At 42.5% G+C, this 18,510-nt stretch overlaps 1 protein-coding gene across 1 annotated transcript in view; it reads right to left on the reverse strand.

Moving 5' to 3' along the window:
* LOC129694112 (dynein regulatory complex protein 11-like) overlaps nt 1–18,001 on the reverse strand; it is a gene marked incomplete at its 5' end in the record, with an annotated part of 37,115 nt that extends 19,114 nt beyond the window's left edge. Inside the window, 3 exons of the mRNA XM_055630834.1 lie at nt 8,800–8,999; nt 11,426–11,533; nt 17,919–18,001. Of these exons, the coding sequence (XP_055486809.1) occupies nt 8,800–8,999; nt 11,426–11,533; nt 17,919–18,001 (391 nt within the window). The remainder of the gene's footprint in view (nt 1–8,799; nt 9,000–11,425; nt 11,534–17,918) is intronic.
* Between the last annotated feature and the right edge of the window lie 509 nt (nt 18,002–18,510).

Here is an 18,510-nt window from a genome sequence, read left to right on the forward strand (position 1 = left end):
CTGGGATTTATTCCTTGGAGTGCAGGAAGGTGAGATGTGATATTATAGAGCAATTCAAAATCACGAGAGGAAGAGATTGGGTAAATGCACAGAGTCTTTTACACAAAGTTGGGGGGGGGGTGAGAATGGGAGGAAACAGGTTTAAGGAGAGGGGGGAAAGATATAAGGGTAACCTATCTATCTCCTCAGGCATCTCATTCCATCTACCCACTACCCTTTACAGTGAGAAATAGTCTGCCTCCTGACTGTGAGGTTCCCAAATGTGTTTTTGTTTCCACACACTCTGGCCAAAGTACAAAAAATGTTGAGATTCCAAGCTTGTTGCACCTGACATCGGAATGTAAAACGCTGATGCCAGCTGTACTGCGTGGCAAATGATTCCCTTCCAACTTCCTGATCATACAACCACACAAGGAAAACAAATCCTGCACTCAGACTGATATAGACCAGAAAGAATGCAAATCTGTCCTGTCTAGAAGTCATTACATTGATAACAACACACAGTAATGTTGGTTGAATTGTGATTTTTTTTGTTAATGTGGGGTTTGATTTGTTTAATAATTGCATTCCATCAAGAACAGCCTTCACTTTGGCATGTTCTCAGTCTAGTTTTCGAAACCTGATTAGTTACACACAAGCATAAACACTTTGACATTCTTAAGGGGTTGGACAGGCTAGATGCAGGAACATTGCTCCCGATGTTGGGGAAGTCCAGGACAAGGGGGTCACAGCTTAAGGATAAGGGGGAAATCCTTTAAAACCGAGATGAGAAGAACTTTTTTCACACAGAGAGTGGTGAATCTCTGGAACTCTCTGCCACAGAGGGTAGTTAAGGCCAGTTCATTGACTATATTTAAGAGGGAGTTAGATGTGGCCATTGTGGCTAAGGGGATCAGGGGGTATGGAGAGAAGGCAGGTACGGGATACTGAGTTGGATGATCAGCCATGATCATATTGAATGGCGGTGCAGGCTCGAAGGGCCGAATGGCCTACTCCTGCACCTAATTTCTATATTTCTATGTTTCTATGACATAATGGACTTTCAGTTAAGTGGTGCTGAAGAGATTTGGAAAGCTGACAACTCAACAAAGAGCACCCGATGTTCCTCCTTCCACCACTATCACTCAGACAATGTTGAGGTCAAGTGTGTGCCTGCTTACACAACTGTTGGCCCTATCAAGATGAAGCAGTCCACAGAAGGATTTTCAGGCCACCGGGCTTTGAGATGCTATCCTCCAACAACACACAACACAGACAGCCAGAACTTTATTCCCAAGATGGAAAATTCAAATAAGAGAGGGCAGAGCTTTAAGGTGAGGGGGGCGTAGTTTAAAAGAGATGTACGGAGCGGGTGGTGAAAGCCTGGAACATGCTGCCAGGGGTGGTGGTTGAGGCAGATACCATAGATTTTTGTGTAGGCATACAGTGCATTCAGAAAGTATTCAGACCCCTTCACTTTTTTCACATTTTGTTACATTACAGCCTTATTTTAAAATGGCTTAAATTCATTTTTTTTTATCATCAATCCACACACAATACCCCAGAAATTTTTGCAAAGTAATTAATAATAAATAACTGAAACATCACATTTACTTACATAAGTATTCAGACCCTTTGCTATGACACTGAAAATTGAGCTTTGGTGCATCCTGTTTCCATTGATTATTCTTGAGATGTTTCTACAACTTGATTGGAATCCACCAGTTGTAAATTAAATTGATTGTACACGATTTGGAAAGGCACACAACTGTCTATATAAGGTCAAACCGGATGATGGTGCATTTCAGAGCAAAAACTAAGCCATGAAGACGAAGGAATTGTCCGTAGGCGTCCGAGACAGGATTGTGTTAAGACACAGATCTGGGGAAGGGTATGAAACAATTTCTGCAGCACTGCAGGTCCTGAAGAGCAAAGTGGCCTCTGTCATTCTTAAATGGAAGCACTTTGGAACCACCAGGACACTTCATAGAGCTGGCCTCCCGGCCAAAAGGAGTAATCGGGGGAGATGGGACTTGGTCAGGGAGGTGACCAAGAACATCTCAACATCAGTAAAACCAAGGAACTGATTGTGGGGATCTTGTTCACATCAATGGGACAATGGTGGAGAGGGTCAAAAACTTAAAATTCCTGGGCGTGCATATTTCCAAAGATGTTTCCTGGACCCAGCACACTGATGCAATTATAAAGAGAGCACATCAGCAACTGTACTGAGCATATTACAGAGATTCGGCATGTCAAAGAGGATTATCCTGAACTTCTACAGGTGCACAATAGAGAGCATATTGACTGGTTGCATCGTGGCCTGGTTTGGCAACTTGAACGTCCAGGAGCGGAAAAGACTGCAAAAAGTTGGGACCAGTGCCCAGTCCATCACCAGCTTTGACCGCCCCACCATTGAAGGGATCTATCTAAGTCACTGCCTCAAAAAGGCATCCAACATCATCAAAGACCCACACCATCCTGGCCACATACTCATCTCACCACTGCCATCGGGAAGAAGGTACAGGAGCCTGAAAACTGTAACGTCCAGGTTCAGGAACAGCTTCTTCCCTACAGTCATCAGGCTATTCAACACAACAACAAATAAGCTCTGAACTGTAACAGATTATTGAGTATGTGTGCATTTTGAACTTTTTTTCATCTCCCATTATGTACTATGTTTACATATTCTGTTGTGCTGAAGCAAGTAAGAATTTCATTATAGACAACAGACAATAGGTGCAGGAAAGGCCACTCGGTCCTTCAAGCCAGCACCGCCATTCAATGTGATCATGGCTGATCTTCCCCAATCAGTACCCCGTTCGTGCCTTCTCCCCATATCCCCTGACTCCGCTATCTTCAAGAGCCCTATCTTGCTCTCTCTTGAAAGTATCCAGAGAACCGGCCTCCACTGCCCTCTGAGGCAGAGAATTCCATACTCACAACTCTGTGTGAAAAAGTGTTTCCTCATCTCCGTTCTGAATAGCTTACCCCTTATTCTTAAACTGTGGCCCCTGGTTCTGGACTCCCCCAACATCGGGAATATTTTCCTGACGCTAGTTTGTCCAACCCTTTAAACTTAGATGTTTCAATAAGATCCCCTCTCATCCTTCTAAATTCTGGAGCATACAAGCCCAGCAGCTCCATTTTCTCAGCATATGACAGTCCCGCCATTCTGTGAATTAACCTTGTAAACCTACGCTGCACTCCCTCAATAGCAAGAATGTCCTTCCTCAAATTAAGGGACCAAAACTGCACACAATGCTCCAGGTGTGGATTCACTAGGGCCCTGTACAACTGCAGAAGGACCTCGTTGCTTGTATACTCAATTCCTCTTGTTATGAAGACCAACATGCCATTTGCTTTCTTCACAGCCCACTGCACCTGCATACTTACTTTCATTGACTGATGAACAAGGACCCCCAGATCCCGTTGTACTTTCTCTTTTCCCAACTTGACACCATTTAGATAATAATCTGCCTTCCTCTTTTTGCTACAAAAGTGGATAACCTCATATTTATCCACATTAAACTGCATCTGCCATGCATCTGGCTACTCACCCAACCTGTCCAAGTCACCCTGCATTCTCATAGCATCCTCTTCACAGTTCACACTGCCACGCAGCTTTGTGTCATCTGCAAATTTGCTAATATTACTTTGAATCCCTTCATCTACATCATTGATGTATATTGTAAATAGCTACGGTCCCAGCACCAAGGCTTGCGGTACCCCACTAGTCACTGCCTGCCATTCTGAAAGGAACCTGTTAATCCCTACTCTTTGTTTCCTGTCCGTTAACCAATATTCTATCCATATCAGCACTACCACAATACCATGTGCCCTAATTTTGCCCACTAATCTTCTATGTGGCACCTTATCAAATGATTTTTGAAAGTCCAGGTACACTACATTCACTGGCTCTCCCTTGTCCATTTTCCTAGTTACATCCGCAAAAAATTCTAGAAAATTAGTCAAGACTGATTTCCCCTTTGTAAATCCATGCTGACTCGGACCGATCTTGTTACTGCTATCCAAATATACGGCTATTTCATCTTTTATAATTGACTCCAGCATCTGTCCCCACCACCGATGTCATGCCTTTCTCTCTCCCGCCTTTCTTAAAAAGTGGGATAACATTAGCTACCCTTCAATCCACAGGAACTGATCCCGAATCGATAGAACATTGGAAAATAAACACCAATGCATCCACGATTTCTAGAGCCACTTCCTTAAGTACCCTGGGATGCAGACCATCAGGCCCTGGGGATTTATCAGCCTACAGTCACATCAGTCTGGGACATATGACAATAAAACACTCTTGACTCTCGAACCCGATGGTCACTCTGACAGAGCTCCAGAATTCCTTTGTGGAAATGGGAGAACCTTCCAGAATTGACAACTATATCTGCAGCACTCCACCAATCAGGCCTTTATGGTAGAGTGGCAAGATGGAAGCCACTCCTCAGTAAAAGGCACATGACAGCCCGCTTGTAGTTTGCCAATAAGCACCTAAAGGACTCTCAGAACATGAGAAACAAGATTCTCTGGTCTGGTGAAACCAAGATTGAATTATTTGGCCTGAATGCCAAGCGTCACATCTTGAGGAAACCAGGCATTGCTCATCACCTGGCCAATACCATACCTACAGTGAAGCAAGGTGGTGGCAGCATCATGCTGTGGGGATGTTTTTCAGCGGCAGGAACTGGGAGACTAGTCAGGATCGAGGGAAAGATGAACGGAGCAAAGTACAGAGAGATCCTTGATAAAATCCTGCTCCAGAGCATTCTGGACCTCAGACTGGATCAGAGATTCACCTTCTAACAGGACAACGACAGCACACAGCCAAGACAACACAGAAGTGGCATTGTGACAAGTCTGTGAATGACCTTGAGTGGCCCAGCCAGAGCCCGGACTTGAACCCGATCGAACATCTCTGGAGTGACCTGAAAATAGCTGTGCATCGACGCTCCCCATCCAACCTGACAGAGCTTGAGAGGATCTACAGAAAAGAATGGGAGAAAATGCCCAAATACAGGTGCGCCAGTTGTGGCGTCATATCCAAAAAGACTTTTGAGGCTGTAATTGCTGCCAAAGGTGCCTCAACAAAGTACTGAGTAAAGGGTCTGTTTAAGAAAGAACTACAGATGCTGGACAAAAAAGGTAGACAAAAATACTGGAGAAACTCAGCGGGTGAGGCAGCATCTATGGAGCGAAGGAAGTAGGTGACCTTTCAGGTTGAGACCCTTCTTCAGACTGATGAAGGGTCTGAATACTTATGTAAATGTGATGTTTCAGTTATTTCTTTTTAATTACTTTGCACAAATTTCTAAACCACTGTTTTCACTTTTTTTATTATGGGGTATTGTGTGTAGATTGACGATAAAAAAATAAAATTAATCAATTTTAGAATAAGGCTGTTACGTAACAAAATGTGGAAACAGTGGTCTGAATACTTTCTGAATGCACGGTATGGATTTACAGGGAATAGAGGGATATGGATTATGCATATGTAGATAAGAGTTGGTTTTGGCATCATTTTTGCTGGAGACATTGTTGGCCAAAGGGCCTGTTCTTGAACATAGAAGAGTACACAGCATAGGAACAGACCCTTTGGTGTAAAATGATGCCAAATATGAGGCCAGTTTAAACTAACCTCCTCCACCTGCAAGTGATCCATGTCCCACAACTTCCTGCAGATCCATATGCCTGTCTAAAAGGCTTGAAATGCCACTATTGTATCTGGCTACACCACCCCCAATAACACATTCCAAGTGGGTTTAAAGGTGGGCCACTTCCTATAATTGGATGGATGTCAGTTTCAGTTTAGTTTATTGTCACGTGTATCGAGGTACTGTGAAAAGCTTTTTGTTGCATGCTAACCAGTCAGCAGAAAGACAATAAATCATTCCAATCAATCCATGTACAGTGTATAGATACATGATAAGGGAATAACGTTTAGTGTGAGGTAAAGACAGCAAAGTCCGGTCAAGGATAGTCTGAGGGACATCAGAGGTAGATGGTAGGTACGCAAAAAAGCTGGAGAAACTCAGCGGGTGCAGCAGCATCTATGGAGCGAAGGAAATAGGCAACGTTTCGGGCCGAAACGTTGCCTATTTCCTTCGCTCCATAGATGCTGCTGCACCCGCTGAGTTTCTTCAGCTTTTTTGCGTACCTTCGATTCTCCAGCATCTGCAGTTCCTTCTTAAACAGAGGTAGATGGTAGTTCAGCACTGCTCTGGATGTGGTAGGATAATTCAGTTGCCTGATAACATCTGGGAAGAAACTGTGACTGAATCTAGTGGGTGTGCCTGATTAGATTTTATCTAATCTATTTATATCTTCGATATAAATAAATGAGCTGTCACATGGCTGCAGGACGCTGGTGAGGCCACACTTTGAGTATTGTGTTCTATTTTGGTCAGCCTGTTATAGGTAAGATGACATTAAGCTGGAAAGAGCGGAGAGACAATTTATGAGGATGCAGCCAGGACTTGGGGACAAGATCATGTTTTTGCAGACTGCCACTTGACAAACCAACAGAAGGAAACATATGGATCAGCCGTGGCTATCCAAAATTAAAAAAAAAAAAAAAAAAAAAAAAAAAAACTAATGCAGATGTTGATCTGAAGAATGTTCAGAAGGAAACTCGAAACCTTGGTGGCAGTCCCCAATTAGCCCATTCAAAGCTCGAGTTGCAATCCTGGACAGCATTAGTCAGGTCAGATCGAATTGGAGCACAATTTGTCTCATCTTAAAGGTCATGGGTTAAATATCATAAAATACCTGTGATTTTGCTCATAAATTTTGAAAAATCACTGAATTTCCTAGAGGAAATCCGATTAGACAAACCTTTGTTATGGTTGGGAAGAGAATATTTTCTTAGCTCAGCGATTTAAATTCTTTATTTATTTACTTAACCACATGTCACTGATGTATATTCAAACAGTTATTTTCTTCAAAGTTTCAAAATGCTTTCTAGTTGCTGATGGAAATAGTCTTTTGAAATTAGGATACAGGCTATGTTAGAACTTTTTTTTTACTTGCAGGCGCTTTGCAGAGTTGCCCTCTAAAATGGTGAGATGTACAGACTGTTATCTTTGGAATTATCAGCCAGCATTGTCAGTTGCTTCTCATGTGGGATGGAAGGACATCAGATGTGAAAATGTTATTCAGATACAAGGAAAAATTAAAGTCATAAATAACTTTAGGTCGACCACATGCAGGCAGAATCGACCACATGTAGGCTGTGGAGATTAAGGGCCTGTCCCACTTTCACGACTTAATTCAAAAAAGTTTAAAGGACGTAAAAAAAATAATCAAGATTGTGGTAATCTACGAACTCCTACGACCTTCCACGACTATGTTCACAAACTCCTACGAGTTATGTCTACGAATTCCCACGACTATTTTGATCCCCTCCTTACGAGTAAAAAGTTGCAATTTCTTTCATCCCGACCATTTTATTACACGTGGACATTTTTTATCGGGCTGGAAAAATCGTCCCGACTTACCTGATGCCACGAGTACCTACGGCTGGCATAACGAGCCGCTACGATATATCTACGGACTCCTCCGACCTCCTACGTACTCGTTACGAACATTCTGCGAGTTTGAATTGAGGGGAAAACTCGGGAGAATTTCTGAATAACTTGTGAAAGTGGGACAAGCCCTTAACTTAGCACCATGTTTGGCACAGATACTGTGGGCGAGAGAGCTTGTTTGTGTGCTGTACTGTTCCATGTTCTATATTAGATCCAATGTTACCAAAATGATGTGGGAGCTTGTATTATAAGGTGTGAGATTCCCAGGATTGTTGTTTCTGATGAGACAAGGGGCTGCAAAAGCTGCTTCTCTGTGAAGTGAGACACAAGATGGAATTGAAATGGGAAGTTGTGTTACAGCTATTCAAGAAGCTGTTAAGGCCACATTTGGCATACTGTGTACAGTTCCAATTGTTCTGCTATTTGAAAGGTGCCATTGATATGGAAAGGCTGCAAAAATGATTTGCGGGATGTTACGGAGTCTGGAAGGTTTGAGCTGTAAGTAGAAAGGCTGGTGTTTTTGCCCCTCTAGCCTAGGAGGCTGAGGAATGGCTTTATAGAGGGACATAACATCATGAGGGGCATAGATACGGCGGCAGGCGCGGGCACACCGCGACGCCCTGTGTCTCCCTTTCAAGGGAGATGCTAAAAATGCATTTCGTTGTCTCTGTACTGTACACTGACAATGACAATAAATTGAATCATTTCATTTCATTTCATTTCAGATAAAGCACATTTTGTACCCCATGGTAGGGGAGTCTAAAACAAGAAAGCATAGGTTTAAGATGAATGGGGAAAGATTTGTAAGGAACCCGATGGACAACTACACAATTGTACATGTACATAACACGATTTTTACACAAATGGTGGTATCTACGTGCAGTTAACTGCCAAAGGAAGTTTCTATTGGAATTAAGGGATATGGGGAGAAGGCAGGACGGGTTATTGATTGGGAACGATCAGCCATGATCGCAATAAATGGTGGTGCTGGCTCGAAGGGCCAAATGGCCTCCTCCTGCACCTATTTTCTATGTTTCTATGAAGTGGTAGAGATGGGTAGAACAATGACATTTAAAATAAATTTGGACAGTAACATGCATAGAAAAGGTTTGGACTGATATGGGCCAGGAACCGACAGGCGAGATTATTTCATTTAAGCAGCATGATTGGCATGGGAAAATTTGGCTGAAGCCTGTATTTCCGTGATGTATAACTTGATCAAACTGCTGTATATTCTGCAGAATCAACTGTTCCATGGTCTATATAACAGAAACTCTACCTTGAAAACCAAATGGATCATCATTTGGAGACCACTCTTGCCTGGATATTTTCCTGCAATGTTATGTGACGACAAGTTGAAAAGATTGGCTCCAGTTTCGGTGCAGAGAGCATGAACCAACATTTCTTTTCCAACTCCAGAGGGTCCGGCCAGCATCAACGACTTCACCAAAGGGGCTTTCTCATGGACAGCTTGGGAACCTGCAAAATAATTCAGGATAGACAAAATTGCTGGAGAAACTCAGCAGGTACGGCAGCATCTATGGAGTGAAGGAAATAGGCAACATTTCGGGCCAAAACCCTTTTTCAGGATGTTAACTGGGAAACTGACCTCAGTAGAAATACGTTCAGCGTGACGTTCAGTGCTGTTCCAGCCATTAAATTGTTCTTTTTTAACAGTAAAATCTGGACAAATGAAGAAATTGTAATCTAATTGAGGCGTTTAGAATAATAAAGAAATTGGGTAGATAAATATAATCTATCTCCTCTGGCAGAGGGTGTAGAACACCATGGCAAACACAAAAAGCTGGAGTAACTCAGCGGGACAGGCAGCATCTCAGGAGAGAAGGAATGGGTGACGTTACGGTTCGAGACCCCCAGTCTGAAGAAAGATCTCAACCCAAAACGTCACCCATTCCTTCTCTCCAGAGATGCTGCCTGTCCGGCTGAGTTATTCCAGCATTTTGTGTCTATCTTCAGTGTAAACCAGCATCTGCAGTTCCTTCCTACACAGCAAATACAATTGGCCCGGTTGGAGAACTCTTATAAATAAGAGTGGGGATTTCAATGTCAGAGTTTAGACTCCTCTGTTAAGGAAATAATATTATATCTAGCTTCACAAAGGGAAGATTGGTTTGTGAAGCTAGTTCTGAGGAAATAATTGATATTTCAGTTCTACTAAAGGGCCTGGGGCACTGTACGAAGTAATTCAAGAGTTCTCCCCAGTTTCCCCTGATTCGAATCTGGAGAATTACGGTAATAGCCGCTCGTAGGTACTCGGGGCTCTCGCGGACATTTTTCACCATGTTGAAAAAACTTCACAAGCTTACTGCTTTTCCCCCCGAGTACCTGCCATTAGCGTTACGAGCCGCTAAGAGATGTCCCGAGCTCCGACGTACCTGCTACGTACATTCTACGTACTTAACACGAGTTTGATTTTTTTTTAAACTTGGGAGAGCTCTTGGATCAACTCGTATAGTGGGACAGGCCCTTAATGCCGAAGAAATTGGAGATTATAGAAAACACACCTATGAAAACACACACCTCCAGATTCAATGAAACAGTTTCTTCCCAGCGGTTATCAGGCAACTGAACTATCCTACCCCAACTAGAGAGCAGTCTTGAACTACTATCTACCACATTGGTGACCCTCGGACTATCTTTGATCGGACTTTACTGGCTTTATCTTGGGCTTCACATCGTTCACATTAGTCCCTTTATCATGAATCTATCTGTACACTGTGAAAGGCTTGATTGTAATCATTATTCGCTTTCCGCTGACTGGTTAGCATACAACAAAAGCTTTTTTACTGTAGCTCAGTACACATGATAATAAACTAAACTAAACTTTGATTTGGCAAGACCTAGTTGTTTAAGATTAGATAAGTAAACACTCATCTGTGTAATTTGAACAGTACTAATGTGACCGTGTATGCATTTGTCAAATTAAAATGTAGTTCCATGTTGACACAGTGCAAATACTCATGGAGAGTCATACAGGCGGAAACAGGCCCTTCGGCCCAACTTGCCCATGTTGTCCGAGATTCACCATCTACAATAGTCTCTCCTGTCTACATGCTGATGGCATCAAACAGGAAATTAGAAATGCGTGCAACAAAGGTAAAACAGTTATAATTGGTGACTTCAATCTACATATAGATTGGGTGAATCAAATTGGCAGGGGCGCTGAGGAAGAGGATTTCTTGGAATGTATGCGAGATAGTTTTCTAAACCAACATGTAGAGGGACCAACAAGAGAGCAGGCTATTCTAGACTGGGTATTGAGTAATGAGGAAGGGTTAGTTAGCAGTCTTGTTGTGCGTGGCCCCTTGGGCAAGAGTGACCATAATATGGTTGAGTTCTTCATTAGGATGGAGAGTGACATAGATAATTCAGAAACAAGGGTCCTGAACTTAAAGAAAGGTAACTTTGAGGGTATGAGACATGAATTGGCCAAGATAGACTGACAATTGATTCTTAAAGGGTTGACAGTGGATATGCAATGGAAGACATTTAAAGACCGCATGGATGAACTACAACAATTGTTCATCCCAGTTTGGCAAAAGAATAGTTCAGGGAAGGTAGTGCATCCGTGGATAACAAGGGAAATCAGGGATAATATCAAAATAAAAGATGAAGCATACAAATTAGCCAGAAAAAGCAGTTGAGGCCAGTTCATTGGCTATATTTAAGAGGGAGTTTGATGTGGCCCTTGTGGTTAGAGGGATCAGGGGGTATGGAGAGAAGGCAGGTACAGGATACTGAGTTGTGTGATCAGCCATGATCATATTGAATGGCGGTGCAGGCTCGAAGGGCCGAATGGCCTACTCCTGCATCTATTTTCTATGTTTCTATGTTTCCATATTTAAGAATTAAACCACATCAAGGTCTTGTTATCAGCCTCTTACCCAAGGGAAGAATCCCATACAATGTGATCAGTTGCTTCACATCCGAGAGAGAAGGCATTGGTTCGATATCTGTTTGCCGGAGTGTGGTCCCCAGGTAGTTGTATTCACCTATACAGGAAACAAGAACTAAGCAATTAATCCTGAAAATTAGGTGAAAGAAATCAACTCGTCAGCTTGTCATGAGAGCATCATGCATTCCTTGAGTTGTTATTTGGAAATGCTGTGTGATCATTATACGGAAACTGGAGGACCCTGAGAAAATCCATGCGGTCACAAGGACAACGTACAAACTCTATACAGGCAGTGCCCATAGCCTGGGTTGTACCAGGGTCTCTGGTGCTGTAAGACAGCGACTCTATCGGTGCTCCATGGTACCGCCCTGATCTTTAAGGGATGACGGGCACAAAGTGCTGGAGGGTCACGCAACCTTTCTGGAGAACATGGATTGGTGATGTTTTGGGTTGGATCCCTTCTTCAGACTCCATCATCGCCTATCCGTGTTCTCCAGAGATTCTGCCTGATTTGCTGTGTTACTCTAGCACTTTATGTCATTTTTGGCAAAGGAGCATCTTCAGTTCCTTGTTTCTGATCTATAAGGGGATTGATTATTTCCGTAACCACACTTTTACTCTTAATAGACCCACATAATCTCTCAGGAATTTCCTTAAACTTGCCTTGCATGTTAATTTCATTACCTCTTTTTGCCCTTCTAATTTGCCTTCTTAAGTCAAGTCAAGTTTATTTGTCACATACACATACAAGATGTACAGTGCATTGAACAGAACAGAACCAGTATTTACATTTAAACAAATGACGACACAACCGTCTTTACACCCTGGTGAGATCAGAGTTTACAGTCCTGATGGCCTGAGGGAAGAAATTCTGTCTCAGCCTCCCTGTTCTTGCTGCGTGACAGAGGAGGCGCTTGCCTGACCGCAGCAGCTAGAACAGTCCATTGCTGGGGTGGTAGGGGTTCTCCATGATCCTGCAAGCTCTGGATCTGCACCTCCTGGTGTATAGGTCCTGCAAGGGGGGTAGGGAGGTGTAGTTCCCGTGGCTTCCACCTGTCGCTTGATCCCAACTGCATCAACCTGACATATGCCTCCTTTTTACTGCCACAGCCTCAATATCTTTCGTTATTCAGAGTTATCTGAACTTGCCAGCTTTGACTTTCAGCCTGATAGGTACATGCAGCCCTTGGGCTTTTAATATCTCACTTTTGAAATCCTCCCATTTACCAGCCATCCTCAAACCTGCAAACAGACTTTCCTAATTGACCTCTGCAAGTTTTGCTTAATGCCTCCGAAATTGGCCTTACCCCAAAGAAGACATTACTATGGACCAGTCCTATCTTTCTCCATAACTACTTTAAAACTTTTGGACACAGTTAACAAATTCCACCCCTTCCAAGGCCTTTAAACTATGGGAGATCCAGTCAATGTCAGGGAAGTTGAAATCTCCCACTAATGCTAGGTATGTTACAAAACCTACCTGAATCGTCGATGAGAATCTGCCCCAGGCCGTGTGTGTGATGTTGGCGCTGTTTAGAGGGGGCGGGTTTAAAACGCGATTTTTACTAGGCTGTTGCAATCGAAAATGTTCAGCCTAGTAAATCATTAACGGAAAATCGCTGAAAGACCCCGTCGCAAAAGGTATTATTCGTTTTTATGGCCTTGTATAATAGTTATAGTAGTTTAAAAATCACTCTCTAAACCCGTGACCTCTCGCAGCCCCAGGGTTTTATAAAGCAAACAATTAAAGGTATGTACCTTATTTTTACATTAAAAGGGGCTTCTTAAGAACCCTGTATATAAAGTTTTCTATAGCGAGTAGCTCATTTTGGGCTCTTTATATCCCGCAGTATTTTTCTGGGCATTTGAGGGCACAAATCCAGCGCAATGTGAACGTTCTAAACCAGCGCGTTCCACAGGAACCCACTAGAAAGCCGATTTAAAATGGACTTTAATTTACAGCAATTGAACACTAAATTCCTTCCATTTAGCCTATAAATTGATGTAAATGAGATTTAAAAATCATGTTTTATTGTGAATTATTTGTGAATATTATTTGGACACAGGCTATTTAAAAATGTTAATCATTTATTAAGAAATGAATAGATGTTTAGATCTGGTAATTGAAGTTTGAAATTAGCTACAATTGGGTAACTGACTAATTATATGCTTTAATTTCAGGTCATCCAAGTAAGATTATTTTATATTTGTTTCAGAATGGTTCAATCTATGATAACTGAAAATTTCATTCAGTTCTCTTAATTTTTAAGAAGGTTATGGGCGTTTGACTGTCCATGATCACAGCTTTTTTGTTATGTCCATAGAAAATCAATAGGGAACAAGATGCTCATTTCCGAGTATGAAAATGGCCATAACTTTTTTATTACTTGAGATATGAAAGTGAATTAGGTGTCAAACTAAACTTATTGTTATGCTTTATCTGATGGGATAAATTGCAGACTTGATTTTTTAAATCTCAAAATTTTGTAACATTGCTAATCACTATGGGCCAGTCCTATCTTTCTCCATAACTACTTTAAAACTCACAGAATTATGGCCATTGGGCTCAAAGTACTCCCCCATTGACACTTTGTCACTTGCCCTGAGGAGGTCCACTGTTATGATCTGTCTATATATTGATTAAGGAACATTTTTTGGACACAGTTAACAAATTCCACCCCTTCCAAGGCCTTTAAACTATGGGAGATCCAGTCAATGTCAGGGAAGTTGAAATCTCCCACTAATACTACCCTATTATTTCTATAGCTAACTGCAATCTCCCTGCACATCAGCTCCACTGATTCATGCTGACTATAGGGTGGCCTACAACACATGACAATAAAAGTGATCATTGCCTTCCTGTTTCCAAGTTCTACCCGTAAATATATCCAAGAATATAATCTCTGAGCGGTTATGAGCTCCCTGATCAGAAACACAACCTCTCCTCTATGAAATGCAGCTCTCTCTATGCCATGGATCATTTATCTACCAGTCATGTACTCCTAAGATAGACATAAAATGCTGGAGTAACTCAGCGGGAAAGGCAGCATCTCTGGAAAGAAGGAATGGGTGATGTTTCAGGTCGAGCCCCTTCTTCGGACTGAGGAAGTCAGAAGCAGGGTCTCGACCTGCTTTGTTCATCCCAGTTTGGCAAAAGAATAAATAAGGAAAGGTAGTGCATCCATGGATAACAAGGGAAATCTGGGATAGTATCAAAACAAAAGATGAAGCATACAAATTAGCCAGAAAAAGCAGCCTACCAGGGGACTGGGAGAAATTCAGTCCAGCAGAGGAGGACAAAGGGATTAATTAGGAAAGGGAAAATAGATTATGAAAGAAAACCGGCAGGGAACATAAAAACTGACTGCAAAAGTTTCATAGATATGTGAAGAGGAAAAGATTAGTTAAAACAAATGTAGGTCCCTTGCAGTCAGAAACAGGCAAATTGATCATGGGGAAAAAGGACATGGCAGACCAATTGAATAACTACTTTGGTTCTGTTTTCACTAAGGAAGACATAAATAATCTGCCGGAAATAGCAAGGAACCGGGGGTTAAATGAGATGGAGGAACTGAGTGAAATCCAGGTTAGCCGGGAAGTGGTGTCAGGTAAATTGAATGGATTAAAGGCCGATAAATCCCCAGGGCCAGATAAGTTGCATCCCAGAGTACTTAAGGAAGTAGCCGCAGAAATAGTGGTTGCATTAGTGATAATTTTTCAAAACTCTTTAGATTCTGGAGTAGTTCCTGAGGATTGGAGGGTAGCTAATGTAACCCCACTTTTTAAAAAGGGAGGGAGAGAAAAAACGGGAAATTATAGACCAGTTAGTCTAACATCGGTAGTGGGGAAAATGCTGGAGTCAGTTATTAAAGATGGGATAGCAGCACATTTGGAAAGTGGTGAATTCATTGCACAAAGTCAGCATGGATTTATGAAAGGTAAATCATGTCTGACGAATCTTATAGAATTTTTCGAGGATGTAACTAGTATAGTGGATAAGGGAGAACCAGTGGATGTGGTATATCTGGACTTCCAGAAGGCTTTCGACAAGGTCCCACATAAGAAATTAGTATGCAAACTTAAAGCACACGGTATTGGAGGTTCAGTATTGATAGAAACATAGAAACATAGAAATTAGGTGCAGGAGTAGGCCATTCGGCCCTTCGAGCCTGCACCGCCATTTAATATGATCATGGCTGATCATCCAACTCAGTATCCCGTACCTTCCTTCTCTCCATACCCTCTGATCCCCTTGGCCACAAGGGCCACATCTAACTCCCTCTTAAATATAGCCAATGAACTGGCCTCAACTACCCTCTGTGGCAGAGAGTTCCAGAGATTCACCACTCTCTGTGTGAAAAAAGTTATTCTCATCTCGGTTTTAAAGGATTTCCCCCTTATCCTTAAGCTGTGACCCCTTGTCCTGGACTTCCCCAACATCGGGAACAATCTTCCTGCATCTAGCCTGTCCAACCCCTTAAGAATTTTGTAAGTTTCTATAAGATCCCCTCTCAATCTCCTAAATTCTAGAGAGTATAAACCAAGTCTATCCAGTCTTTCTTCATAAGACAGTCCTGACATCCCAGGAATCAGTCTGGTGAACCTTCTCTGCACTCCCTCTATGGCAATAATGTCCTTCCTCAGATTTGGAGACCAAAACTGCACGCAATACTCCAGGTGTGGTCTCACCAAGACCCTGTACAACTGCAGTAGAACCTCCCTGCTCCTATACTCAAATCCTCTTGCTATGATGTAGAGAACTGGCTGGCAGACAGGAAACAAAGAATAGGAGTAAACGGGTCCTTTTCAGAATGGCAGGCAGTGACTAGGGGGGTACCGCAAGGCTCAGTTCTGGGACCCCAGCTATTTACAATATATATTAATGATCTGGATGAGGGAATTGAATGCAACATCTCCTAGTTTGCGGTTGACACAAAGCTGAGGGGCAGTGTTAGCTGTGAGGAGGATGCTAGGAGGCTGCAAGGTGACTTGGATAGGTTGGGTGAGTGGGGAAATGCAGTATAATGTGGATTAATGTGAGGTTATCCACTTTGGTGGGAAAAACAGGAAAGTAGACTATTATCTGAATGGTGGCCGATTAGGAAAAGGGGAGATGCAACGAGACCTGGGTGTCATGGTACACCAGTCATTGAAAGTAGGCATGCAGGTGCAGCAGGCAGTGAAGAAAGCGAATGGTATGTTAGCATTCATAACAAAAGGATTTGAGTATAAGAGCAGGGAGGTTCTACTGCGGTTGTACAGGGTCTTGGTGAGAACACACCTGGAGTATTGCGCACAGTTTTGGTCTCCTAATCTGAGGAAAGACATTCTTGCTATAGAGGGAGTACAGAGAAGGTTCACCAGACTGATTCCTGGGATGGCAGGAATTTCATATGAAGAAAGACTGGATAGACTCGGCTTGTACACGCTAGAATTTAGAAGATTGAGGGGGATCTTATAGAAACGTACACAATTCTTAAGGGGTTGGACAGGCTAGATGCAGGAAGATTATTCCAAATGTTGGGGAAGTCCAGAACAAGGGGTCACAGTTTAAGGATAAGAGGGAAGTCTTTTAGGACTGAGTTGAGAAAATCATTTTTTACCCAGAGAGTGGTGAATCTGAGGAATTCTCTGCCACAGAAGGCAGTTGAGGCCAGTTCATTGACTATGTTTAAGAGGGAGTCAGATGTGGCCCTTGTGGCTAAAGGGATCAGGGGGTATGGAGAGAAGGCAGGTATGGGATACTGAGTTGGATCAGCCATGATCATATTGAATGGCGGTGCAGGGTCGAAGGGCCGAATGGCCTACTCCTGAACTATTTTCTATATTTCTATGTTTCTATGACCTGAAATGTCACCTATCTAGGGATTCTACCTGTCCCGCTGAGTTACTCCAACATTTTGTGTCCATCTTCAGTGTAAACCAGCATCTGCAGTTCCTTCCCACACAGTCATGTGCTCCTTTCAGCCATGTTTCTTTAAGGCTATAATATTCCAGTTCGACGAGACAATCAACGTGCTGATTTTGTCCACCATATTCGTTAAGCCTCTATCATTGAAATAAATAATTTAAACCACCGATATTCCCTCTCTCTTTGCCTGCCCGCCTGCTAATCTTGCTCTCTTTCAGTGTAGTAATTGCCCCAATTTCTCAACTAGCACTTGCATATCCCCCCCCCCCCCAATTTAGTTTAAACCCCTACAGTTCGGGTGCAACCCATTCCTATAGTGCGGGTCATTCGTAAAAAGTTACATGAGATAATTATATGGGTAGACAAAAATGCTGGAGAAACTCAGCGGGAGAGGCAGCATCTATAGAGCGAAGGAGATAGGCGACGTTTCGGGTCGAGACACTTCTTCCTCATTATATAATTATATAATGCCTTCTAAAAGCTGACTTTAACTTTAAATGAAAGGTTACCTGTTCTCCTTAAACTTATCATTTACATAACCCTTTTGTAAAAAATAGAAACTTCTTCTTACCTTTAAAGTCAGAAAGTTGGATATTCTTTGGCTGTATGAGCAGACCTTCGTTGACTAGTTCCTCAAAGAGGGAATCAATTGTCCTGCAGGAATTGAACGTCAACGTTAGTGCATGTACACATCTAGGTTATAATTCCAATCCCTTTGTCCATAAATTGTCTCTAATTTGCTATTCTTTATATTATAATTATTTTATGAAAGTAAAATAGGCGAATATCCCTGTCCCACTGTACGAGTTCATTCCATGAGCTTTCCCGAGTTTAAAAAAAATCAAACTCGTGGTAGGCACGGTGAATGAACGTAGCGGGTACGTCGGAGCTCAGGGACGTCTCTTTGCGGCTCTTAACGCTAACGGCAGGTACTCGGGAAGACTCGCTAATGGCAGGTAAGCACGGGAAGACTCGTGAAGATTTTTCAACATACCGATGAATGGCCATTACCGTAATTCTCCGAGTTCAAATCAGGGCAAACTTGGGAGGGCTCTTGGAATGAACGTACTGTGGGACAGGGGTTTGACTTAACAGGTGAGAAAGACGTTGCATGATGTTTTAGTGTAATGGACCAAACAATGCCTTTAATTATTGCAGCACCA

The sequence above is a fragment of the Leucoraja erinacea genome, unplaced genomic scaffold, assembly GCF_028641065.1.
Source record: "Leucoraja erinacea ecotype New England unplaced genomic scaffold, Leri_hhj_1 Leri_549S, whole genome shotgun sequence".
NCBI classification, from domain to species: domain Eukaryota; kingdom Metazoa; phylum Chordata; class Chondrichthyes; order Rajiformes; family Rajidae; genus Leucoraja; species Leucoraja erinaceus.